At 37.2% G+C, this 12,410-nt stretch overlaps 1 protein-coding gene across 2 annotated transcripts in view; it reads right to left on the bottom strand.

Annotated features, from left to right (window-relative positions):
• Kif20b (kinesin family member 20B) overlaps positions 1-12,410 on the bottom strand; it is a 56,528-nt gene that overhangs the window by 27,772 nt on the left and 16,346 nt on the right. Inside the window, exons 11-17 of one of the 2 annotated variants that reach the window (XM_060388553.1) lie at positions 12,199-12,345; positions 11,212-11,374; positions 10,147-10,434; positions 8,981-9,120; positions 8,689-8,827; positions 7,373-7,601; positions 4,346-4,386 (exon numbers count right to left, since the gene is read on the bottom strand). In XM_060388553.1, coding sequence (XP_060244536.1) covers positions 4,346-4,386; positions 7,373-7,601; positions 8,689-8,827; positions 8,981-9,120; positions 10,147-10,434; positions 11,212-11,374; positions 12,199-12,345 — 1,147 coding nt within the window. The remainder of the gene's footprint in view (positions 1-4,345; positions 4,387-7,372; positions 7,602-8,688; positions 8,828-8,980; positions 9,121-10,146; positions 10,435-11,211; positions 11,375-12,198; positions 12,346-12,410) is intronic. The other variant, XM_060388558.1, reaches the window with a different exon arrangement.

Genomic DNA, 12,410 nt, shown 5'->3' with positions numbered 1-12,410 from the left:
AATAACTGATGACTCTAGAAACAGAAAGCATTCAGAGATAAACATTAAAATCACACTCAAAACACACTGTGCTTCAGAGGTAATGGGAAAAGCTTATGTCACCAGCTCCTTAGGAGAGTGATGTGGGAGGATGACTCCAGGATACAAGCTCAAGACCAGCTGATCAACCAGTTGAGATTAACAAACAAGCAAAACCCTACACTAAAAACTAAAGAGTACTGTGAAATGAAATCTAACAATATACATTTTTATGACTCTGTTTCCAATACCCTAGCATAGTAATTGATAGAGAGTAGATGATGGGTTTTGCCTGAAAGAAATCACTTTTGGTTTCTCAGCCTTATGCCTACACCTTATTAAGAGGTTATTTCCCTCAGGACAGGTTCAAACATCAGAAACATAATTACATATAAAACACTTTGAGAACAGAGAACTGTGAGTTATAATACAGAACTGCCCCTGCCCATATATCAAAATATTAAAGCCTATCCAGACTGGAGTATGCCTCAATGATTGAATGTTTGCGTGATATGTGTAAGGTAGTGGGTTCCAGCCCATATTCAGGTAATTCAAGGAATGATGATAGGCACTGAAAATACCGTTCTGTCAAAATACAAAGGAGTCTGATGAGTCACCACGAGATGTTATGATCATTAAAAACATACATGTATAGGTGTTCTGACTACATTTATGTCTATGAACCACATGATTGACTGGTGCTGGCACAGGTCAGAAGAAGACATCAGATCTTTTGCAAGTTGAGTTATGGATGGTTGTGAGCTACCATATGGGTGCTGGCACCAAGCCAGGGCCCTCTGCAAGAGCAATAAGTACTCTACCACTGAGCCAACTTTCCAGGACCCTAGAAAAGCCTTTTAAAGAAAGCGAGCACACTTAGCTATTAGCTTACTCTATGAGTTATGTATTATCCTGCTTTACACTCCTATAATAGAAAATAATTTAAAGGGGTTATAATTTTTTAAAAAGCCTCTATAAAAGGATTAGGGCAAGCAAAATAGCTAGGCAAGCTCAAGCCACCAAATCTGACAAGCTGAGTTCGATCTCTGGGGGCCATGGTAGAGTAAAATTGACTCCTCCTGCATGTTCTCTGAACTCTGCATATCCTTGCACACAAACGTGCACACACAAAGTTTTTAAAGAATTAAAGACAAATGTATAATCCTCACCTGAGCCAACTGAGATGCTACAAATGCACAGAGACTTTAAAGGTCATAGTCTATAACTTCCTAAAGAAAACATCTTCAACCACAAATAAAAGAGTTCAGTTCCCAGCACCCATGGCTGTCTCTCCAGCCATAAAAAAAAAAAGAAAACATCTTGTAATAAAACACATGAACATCACCAATACATAATAAAAGCAAGAGCTTGAGGAAAAGAAACTAATTCAATTTAATCTCATGTTTTGGTCCCATGACTCAGTACCAACCACTATTATCTAAATGCATCAAAATTCCTTTGTCCTCAGAATCCCTTCCAAGTCAAGGTTAAAACCTACAATGTGCTGGCTAGTTTTTAATACCAACTTAATGTATGCTAGAATCATTTCAGAAGAGGAAGCTCAATGAGAAAATGCCTCCACTAGATTGGCCAGTGGGCAAACCTGTGAGGCATTTCCTTGATTAATGATTGACGTGGCAGGGTAAAAGTTGGTGGTACCACCCCCTGGCAGGTGGTCCTGGTTTGTATAATAAATCAAGTTAAAGAAGGCGTAGAGAAACAAGCAAATAAGCAACACTCCCTATGAAGTCTGCATCAGTTCCAGCCTCCAGACTCCAGTCTTGAGTTCCTGCTCTCACTTCCTTTGATGGACTATAATGTAAAAACGTAAGTTGAAATAAATTTCTCCCTCCCCAGATTGCTTTTGGTTATGGTGTTTTATCACAGTAATAGAAACCCTAAAACATCCAGAATTTACATATTATTCTCCCTCTCACATACAAAGTACTGCTAGCATATGTAAGATACTATGCTTAAAGCAGTGAGATGCCCTTTTGTATTCTCAGTAGTTTAGATCAGTACAATTAAATAAACTGAATTCAGTGTCAAGATAAATGTGATATTCTCCCTTCTTATGTCAATTACTTTTGTATGCATAAGCAATTTCAAAATGTCTCAATATGGACCAAAATGTAAACATCATTATCTAATAAGACACTGTATAAAGTTAAATTCTTAAAATACCTTAAAATGTACTTTCTACACATTAGGTTCTGAAATTCACTGAAAGTGCCATGTCTTTAATTCTCCCTTCAACTCTTAAATACTTGAGTCTATAATCTTATTTTTCTCAGAGACAGCAACTCTCTAAGTAGTTTGGTTGGTCTGGAACTCACTATGTAGATAAAACCTGGCCTCAAACTCAGAGACCAGCCTTCTCTGCCCTCTCAGTGCTGGAACTAAAGGTGTGCACCACACAACCAGCACATAGAACTATTTACTTTGAAAAGAAAATGACAAGGATTGGGAAATATATTTGGGGAAAACTAGAATGGAAGCATGATGCAACTTTAAAATACCTTCAATTTTCAAACCAATAAAAATAACCAATAGCAACATATTATCTAGCATGATCTTATGTTTTTATTATTGCTGCTTTTACAGACAGGGTCTCAGATAACTTAGGCTAACTTAAAATTATTGATTCTCTCTGCCTCACCAAGAAGTACTGGAATTATAAGCACATATACCCACATCCCACATAATATTACAATATTACATTTGCTTTAAACAAAATTCTAGCTGGGCATGGGGCTCATGTTTGCAATCCTAACATGAGAAAAGTTAAGGCAAGAGGACTGCCATAAATTTGAGGTCAACCTAGGCCACAACTGTGAGAGCCTGACTATAACTTTCCAACAGACAAATAATTTTAGAGAGGTTGTGTGTGTGTGTGTGTATGGGTGTATATGTGTACATGCATAAAGAAAAGAGAACCAATACAGCAGATTAGTTAAGAGGAAACCAGAACACCCAAACCTGGGTTTAAATCTTTACTCTTCCACCTTCAACTATGTCATTCTACAGAAGTTATTTAGCTCCAGGGAAGGAAAAATTACAAAAGACAGGCACAATGGCACAAGCCTATATTTCAGCACTTGAAATGAAGAAAAAAGATATCATTTCCTGGGCTTCTCAGCAAACTGCAGGCAATTCCGAGATATAGGAGACTCAGTCTCAAAGAATATGTAATAAACATACTGGTATCATGAAATTTTTCTGATATTTAAATGAGTTAATATATAAAAAAGTAGCAAAAAGAGTGCCTAGAAAAGTATTCTATAAATATAAACATATATATATAAGTATATATGTCATATATATATGAGATATATAAGAAACTCATTTCTGTTCTTTCCCTTTTCCTCTTTAATTAGAAGAAACATATGAGGGCTTTATTTTCAACTTACAGCATTTTAATATCATTTTAAACTACAACTATTTTTACTACTGGAAAAATAAAGAATTGTGAATACTCACTGTAGTATCTGCAAAGTACACTGTTCCAACTACTCCTTCAAATATTACACATCTAATCACATCTTAAAATATTTTGCTATTTAAAAGCATAACGAAGTTAAAATCAGAAGACAGACAGGAAAAGTGGCAAGCTCTGAGTTTTAAACTCACACTAAGTCCACACACAGTTGTAATCTCATTTTGGAGCTGTAGGTGTAAAACCCTACAGCCAGCAGGGGTGACTGTCTGCCCATAAGCCTCTGCTCAGACTGTACAATGCTCAGTCCTCCCCACATTTAAAAACACTCAGCAACTCAGATGAATACTAGTTGATACATCAAATTAACACCATGCACTACCAAAAGAATATAACCTAGTACGTAGTGACAGAATTAATTCCAAATTATCCCGTAAAGAATGGAAATTCTACATATGCATCAATCTAGAAGACTTGAAGAAATTTTTTATTGACCATTCCTGGAAAGAAGTATACAGGTGAAGACAGTGCTAAATTACTTTTAAACATTTATTTTTATTAGCAATTTGTGTGTGTGTGTATGTGTGTGTGTGTGTAAGTGTGTGCACACGCACACATGTAAGTGCAGTTGTCCAGAGGCCAGATGCTCTGAATCCTCTGGAACTTGAGCTACCGGCAACCATGAGCCATCTGATGTGGGTGCTGGTAATTAAACATGGCTCATTCTAAACTACTGGCCTACCTCTGTAGCCCCAACTTCCGCATTCTTTGCAATAGCTTCATTTGTTGCATTTAAAAAAACAAAAAGTTTTAAATAAGCATATAGACATATTTCATACCCCTCTATTTACTCATTAAATCCTTACCAAGACAAAATAAAGTTTACAGTACCTTACGTGATGTCTTGAGTGCTTGAACCAAATAGTCTGATTCTGTAAAGACAAAGAATATTAAAAAGAAAATTCTAAGCAACTAAAAACACTGAATGAAACACAGGCTACTAAATTACAAAAAAAGAAAAAGAATTTTCAGGGATCCTCTGTGGATAGACTCCTGTCTAGTTTCCCATTTTCTCCCTCTTCTCATGTCCATCTCCTTTACCTTTCTGAATGAGGATTGAGCATCTTACCTAGGGTCCTCCTTCTTGATTAGCTCCTGACAAAATATTATTTTCTTTTTGCATTTTTTATTTTTATTTTTTATTAATTACACTTTATTCACTTTGTATCCCAGCTGTAGCTTCTTCCCTCCTCCCCTCCCAACCCCTTCCCTCCTCCTCCTTCTTCATACATGCCCCTCCCCAAGTCCACTAATAGGGGAGGTTTTCTTTTCCCCCCTTCTGATCCTAGTCTATTAGGTCTCATCAGGAGTGGCTGCATTGTCTTCCTCTATGGCCTGGTAAGTCTGCTCCCCAGTCAGGGGAGATGACCAAAGAGCAGGCCAATCAGTTCATGTCAGAGACAGTCTCTGTTACCTGGCAGGGTATCAAAGCAGATGCTGAGACTCAGCCAAACTTTGGGAAGAGTGCAGGGAATCTTATGAAAGAAGGGGGAGATGAAAGACCTGGAAGGGACAGGAGCTCCACAAGGAGAGCAACAGAACCAAGAAATCTGGGCACAGGGGTCTTCTGTGAGACTGATAACTCCAAACAAGGAACATGCATGAAGATAACCTAGAACCCCTACACAGATGTAGCCCATGGCAGCTGAGTGTCCAAGTGGGATTCCTGAGTAAGGAAAACAGGGCTGTCTCTGACATGAGCTCAGTGTCTGGCTCTTTGATCACCTCCCCCTGAGGAGGGAACAGCCTTGTCAGACCACAGAGGAAGACAATGCAGCCAGTCCTGATGAGACCTGATAGACTAGGATCAGATGGAAGGGGAGGAGGACCTCCCCTATCAGTGAACTGGGGAAGGGGCATGGGAGGAGAAATGGGAGGGAAGGTGGGAGTGGGAGGGAATGAGGGATGAGGCTACAGCTGGGATACAAAGTGAATAAACTTGAATTAATAAAAAAATAAATTAATTTAATAAAGAAAAAGAATTTTAACAGTGTTAATATTAAACTACAAGATTACGTTTCGGAAAAACCATTTTCGAAATTTGGAGCAAACTAACGGGCATATGTTCAAAGGTAGATACATGGATTAGCTAAAGCTGATGTAAAGGTTTGACCTATTGAACCTGTAACTACTGTCAGTGTTAGCAAATCTAAAATATCATATTAAAATTTTTAATTTTATTTATATAAAAAAAAAAAAAGTAGAAATATGGTGGTATCCCATAACAAATAGGAGGTGCCTGTCTGGGCCACTTCATAATTTACCACCAACCTGTTACTTTCTGCCTCTTCTTTCATAGTAAAGGGTAGAGACCTCTCTTAAAATCCAAATGTCACTTATAAGTGAGTACTAGACCTGTAAGTTAGGATAAACATACTAAAATCTGTATACCTAAAGAAGATAAATAAGAAAGAGGACCCGGGATAAGATGATCAATCCTCACTTAGAAAGACAAATGGGATGGACATTGGAAGTAGGAGAAAACAAGAGGACAGGAGCCTACTGCAGAGGGCATCTGAAAGACTCTATCTAGCAGTGTATCAAAGCAGATGCTGAGACTTATAACCAAACCTTGGGCAGAGTGCAGGGAATCATATGAAAGAAGGGGGAGTTAGTATGACCTGGAGAGTACAGGAGTGCCACAAGGACCAAATTTATCAGGTCACAGGGGTCTTTCAAGAGACTGTTTCTCCAACCAAGGACCATGTATGGATATAACCTAAAACCCCTGAACAGATGAAGCCCATGGTAGCTCAGTATCCAAATGGGTTCTCTAATAAGGGGAACAGGGACTATTTCTGACATGAACTCAATGGCTGGCTCTTTGACCTTCCCCCCACCCCCAAGGAAGGAACAGCCTTGCTAAGCCACAGAGGAGGACATTGCAGCCAATCCTGAAGATACCTGATAAGCTAGGGTCAGATGGAAGGAGAGGAAGACCTCCCCTATCAGTGGATACAGGAAGGGGCAGAGAGGAGATGGGGGGGATTGGGGGGAATGAACAAAGGGGGTACGGCTGGGATACAAAGTGAATAACCTGTGATTAATATAAAAAAATAAAAATTATTAAAAAAAAAAAACAACAAATGCCACAAATGTGGGCGGGTGATTTTTTTCCCTTTAGAAAGCAAATGAAGTATCAGTTCAAAAGATTCCTTCCTACCTCCAACTATTCTATGTAAAGATTTCATAAAAAAAATATAAAAGAACAAATCTAACTTTTTTACAACTTCCTTTAAGATAAAGAGAAGACTCTTGTTTTATTTCTGGGTTGCTTTTCTGTTTATTTGATCTCGTTTTGAGAAGTCTTCTCTAATGATTCTGACCTAAAAATAAATATTTAAAAACTACTTTATTTTTATTTCTTGTGTGTGATCGCATGTGTGCGCATGTGGGTCATGTACACCTGCACATCTGCAGAAGACAGAGGTCAATGTCAAGTTTCCTTCCTTACGCATTATACTCCTTGTTCTTTTTGAGCCAATCCCTTAACTGAGCTTGGGCTCAATTAACTAGGCTGACTAGTCAGCTAGTTCCAAGGACATGTCCCTGTCTATGTCCCCAGCACTGGGATTACAAGCATATGCTGCCATATGCAGCTTGTTTTGTAGAGTGTCTGGGGAATCAGCCTCATGTCTTATACTTACTCCACAGCACCAACTTTATAGAGCTATCTGCCAGCCCTAAAAAATATTTCGGTAGTAAATCACAATATAAATGGTAAATATATTGAGATGTTATGTAGTTTAAAGCATTTTCAGGCCACTAAGATTAAAAGTTGCACAAATCTCTATAGCCAACAACAGCAGTCTTTATGTATTTATAAAAGCCAAATAAGGGTAAACTACATGTACTTACCACTCTCTCTATTTTTTAGTTCTTGTTGGGCTTTAGTTAATTCTTCTTTAGTTTTAGCTAACTCGGCTTTAACTTGATTAAACTTTAGCTGCAAACAAGCAATAGCTTCCTGGGGATCAGCAAGAGATGTAATATATAAATGAGCAAGCTCAGCCTGTTTCTTAATATCAGTGACATCATCTTGAAGAGAACCAATAATATCTTCAACTCCTACATAATTATGAGCTTCCTAAAAATAGCAAAAACCATATGTCTAACATTAACAGTGACTTCACTACATGTGGTACTTTAAAGAGTTTACAAACAGCAAAATCCACAACTCAAAATCCTTTAAGTTACATGATTCCCCCCCACAATTATAGAAAACTTGTGCTTCAATATTCTTTTCATATAGAATATGAAGCTTATTTCTTCAGGAATATATCATAAATCTCAGTAAGGCATTACAGAGCAATTCTGATTACCTCATTCAAGTATACCTTCAATCACATATTGAATCTTACATGGCATTTTACAGTAACCTAAGAAAGCAGCCTCCATTTTTATGCCTAAGTCCACATTCCAAGCAATGTTCATATTACAACACGATGGAACGACGGTGAGAGCCTGGAGATCTTTGGCCCAGACCACAGAATCTAGTGGCTGAGAAACAAAGCACATATTCACAGAAAACAAAAACGATCCCTCCAAAAAACCCTTATCAGCTTCAGGAGGGACAGCAAAAACTGATCAACTTTCCTTAAGGTACTTTTCTAACAAAAGCAAGTCTTTTCATATCTAAATGTTTCTGTTTTGATCAGAACAACTAAGTAAGTGACTCTTTACAGTCTCCTTTACATCTTTAATTTTTCTTCATAAATTTTAAGACATTTCAAAAAGTGGTATTCTGTAAGCCAGCACAAATGACTGTTACTGCCTACAAGCAATAAAATGACTCAAAAAAAACTGAAATATAAACAAATGCCCCAAGGATTAAGTTTTTCTAAAAACAAAGGTTATCTTTAAACTGTGTGTCTAGCAAGGTGACACACCTGTCATCTCAGTATGCAGTAAACCAAAATAGGAAGACTGGAGTTCCAGACCAGCCTGGACTGTACATACAATAAAGGCTTGTCTCAGAAACACATCCCCACACACTACCTATTTACCTACAAATTTCCAATAATACAGGTGTAATTACAATAAAGCCACAAAGTACTATTTTAATTTTAAACATTAATACTTCATAACATTAACACTTCTCATCATTGATGTGGGGTATTAAATCCTGGTACCAAAAGCCTTTCTGATTATTCTTAATATTTTCATTGACATACTTCAGTTTCAACTCTCATTGCACAAATTCTACTTGTTGATTCTTCTTGGGTGTCACATTTTTCAACCAAATCTTTGAAGATTGCCAACCGGCGTTCAGTGTTTTCTTCTAATAACTCCCGTTCCTGAAGAAGTGCCTCCCTTTAAAACATAAATTAATTCCATTAAGAGAGCAATTTAAATAATCATGTGTAACATCTATTTGTGCATTCAGTAATCACCTAACATAAATTAAGAAGTAGCTATTAAATAAATAAATCTCAATTCTTGCCAGGTCATGAAGAAATAACTTACTTAAAATCGGCTTCCCGTTGAGTCCAGTACTGAGTGAACTCCTGTGTAACTTCATCTCGAATTTTAAATTCCAATGTTAACTTTTCTTTTTTTTCATTTATTAGTCTTTTTTTCAAGTTTTCTATTAAATCCAACAGTTTCTAAATAAGCAGATATATTTCATATTAAAGACCAAGTATATCCCACAAGAAATATATCAGACTGTTCAAAGATAGCTATTATAGTTTAGTCAATTATAACTATGTCCTTTTTAATGGTGCTAATAGGCTTACTGAAAATTATACAACTACAGAGCCCTTAACCTGAAAAATCAAGTGTGCCTCTCCATATTTTAGAAACAACAAACCAATAGATCTTTGTGTGTGTGTATATATATATATATATATACATATATACCTTAAAGACAAATCTGTAAAAAAATTGTTTCACTGTCAAGCTAACAAAACATGTACTGTAAAAATCTGAGCATTTATTTTCCACTAAGCACTGTTTAGTAGAGTTATGTCTTATTTCATTTTACCCACACAACTCCATGCGCTGGACAGCACTTTCATAAGCAGGGAACATAAGAACCAAACCTGTAGGAAATACGAAAGGCTATGCTAAAGTGTTCTGTTCACGGGGAATGGTAACCTATGACTTTAATCCCAGCTCTCAGAAGGAACAAGTGGATCTCTGTGGATTCCAGGCCAGCCTCAGCTACATGGTGAGGCTGTATACAGAAAAAGGAAAAGTGACTCAGAAGTAAAAGTTCTTGCCATGTAAGCATGAGGATAAGAATTCAGACCCCAGAAACCAAGAACAAACAAGATGCAAAGGCTGATGCGGGAGTACACATCATCAAGGCCTCGGATCTCCAGGTTTGGAATGCCTGGCATTTGCAATAGCCGAGGACCAGAGAGCTCTCTCAGACAAGGAGAAGGCCACGACCAGCACTAGAGGTTGTCCTGTGACCTCCACAGGAGCACCATGGCACAAGTGCTCGTGTGCTCAAGCTCTCTCTTTCTGTCTCTCTCTCTCACACACACACAAACACACTCTTGACATTGACCTCCGACCTCTACATGCACACATTCCCATGATCACATATATACACAAAAAAAGAGGGTATCAAGAATGAAACCAAACTTCAGAACATATAAGCCAAGAAGAGTTCCTAATGATACCTTATTCTTATGATTTTTGAAGAGTCTGCATTCCTCTAGCGTTTCATCTATGTCTTCATCTGTAAGTTCAGTTTCCATGTCTTGTGTTTCTCCATTTTTTTCTTCTAAACCCTCAACCAAATCTTCATTTTCAACCAGATCTTCTAAACTATTTTCCCATGCAACAGTTGTTCTTTTTACATTTAGTATTTTATTATCCAAATTATTGTCTAGTGATACATCTTGAGAAGATTTAATGGACCCAAAAGACTTCTCTTGAAATGAACTTAAAGAATCAGGAACATACACCTGTTAAAATATCCAACATGACTTTTAGAAGACAAAAGGCAACAACTTTTTCACTGAAGTCAAAGTGTTTTGCTGTGTAGCATCTGCCTGGCTGGAACTCACCTTCCTCTGCTCCCACATGCTGGAGCTAATGGTGTAAGCTACTGCACCAAGCCTAACTTTGTAAATTAAGGCAAATGACAATACTAAAGCTATGCAAACAAACATTTAAAAAAGAAATTTGCACCACTAAGTGAATTTTGTGGTAAGAAAAGTCTACTTTGCATGCTATCTACAGCTAAACACTCCTCTCTGAACTCTTTATATTGTCTCTAGCAAAGACATTCTGATGGCTACCACTCATAAATCAGATGAACAGCACACATCCCATAATTATAATCAATCTATAGTTTACATTTATGACTAATACTTAGTATTAAATGTCATTTTACTCCTTTTAGGGACAAAGTTCAAGATTTTTCTATGTTTTTCTAGATAATTAAACAATTATAATTTTATTTTCAAATATTTCCTAGGCTTAGGGTAACAGACACAAAATATTACTTATTTCATGGAACTGTTACTTAGACATCATGATACACACTTGTAGTTTCACACTGAAGAAGCAAAGGCAGGAGGATTTCTGCAATTGCTAGGGCAGGCTGAGCAATAGTGAACCTATCTAAAATAAAATAAAAGGCAAAGCAAACAAAACAAACCGCAAATACTCATTCTTTCAAGGAAAGCGGTTATTCTATGAGATGTTCATAAATTTAGCATGAATCCAAATACATTTACCTTTTGTGCAATGGTTGAAAACTTCAATACATTGAGTGTTTCATCATAGGCAGAACAACACTGACTAATGTTGATGATCATACAGATTTTCCCTTTACCATTGAAAAAACTTTGGAAATAGTGGGTCAGTTTACTCTCCCGGAAAGGCACATGCTGTTGAAACCTATGGGAAATTTTGAAAACACAGCAAGTTTAAATAAATTTCATATAGGGTTACAAATCAGCATGAGAGCTCTTGCCTAATATGTGCCAGGCCCAAGAACGGACTCCCAGCACTAAAGAAACGAATAGTCTCCTCAAGCTCGGTTGCTAATAAAAGGTTTACTCACTTCCTCTTGTCTCCCTCTGTTTTAAGAAAAATTGGTAAGAACAATACAATAACCTAGTATGCAAAATGTAAGAAAAAAAAATCACATTTCACTAAACTGTATTCCCAAGAATAGAGTAATTTTATGGCACGTATCATCAAATACCTTAACTAAAGTTGTGAACGTTAATTAATCTATCATTTAATCACCCTAAAAAGGTGACAAATGCAGAAGTCTGTCAGACCTACAAGAATGCACATAATAAACTACTAAGAGTAAAGCAGCTGCAGGCTGGTGTGTATAGCTCAGCTGACCAAATGGTTACTTCCAACACACAGGTCCTGAGTCAATCTCAAGCAGCACATGAGGAGATGTGTTGGTGCACATCTGCAATCCCACTTGGGTAAAAGTAGGAAGACTACAAGCTCAGGGTCATCCTCAGTACATGCTGAATTCAAGGGTAGCCTAGGCTACATAAGACCATGTCTCAGGAACACACACACAAAGAAGTTTGAGATGCTGAAGCAGCACCAGAGACTAAGGGTCAGAGTATGTCTACTATGAAAAGTAATCACTGCCGTCACTGCGTGAGAAAGTTTGGAGAAAGTACTTTCTAAAGAAAGCTAAGTTAAAAACTTAAAAAGTTTTTGATATTTATATTTATATTAATGATACTTACTTTGACTTTTCACTGTTCTTTAGAACACTGATACACTTTCCCAGAGTCAAAAGAGAAGTGTTGATATTTCCAGCCTCTCTTAACCTTTCACCTTCATTGTGTGTCTTCATGCTTCGTTCTGAACCAGCAAGATCACATAAAGACAATCTAAGTCAAAGCCCCCCCCAAGAAAAGGTTACTGTAAATTTTTTCAAAATGTTTCAAAATAACTA

The sequence above is a fragment of the Meriones unguiculatus genome, chromosome 1 (genome assembly GCF_030254825.1).
Source record: "Meriones unguiculatus strain TT.TT164.6M chromosome 1, Bangor_MerUng_6.1, whole genome shotgun sequence".
Classification (NCBI taxonomy): domain Eukaryota; kingdom Metazoa; phylum Chordata; class Mammalia; order Rodentia; family Muridae; genus Meriones; species Meriones unguiculatus.
Note: the sequence above shows the minus strand (reverse complement) of the source record. Positions and strands in the feature narration are given on the sequence as shown.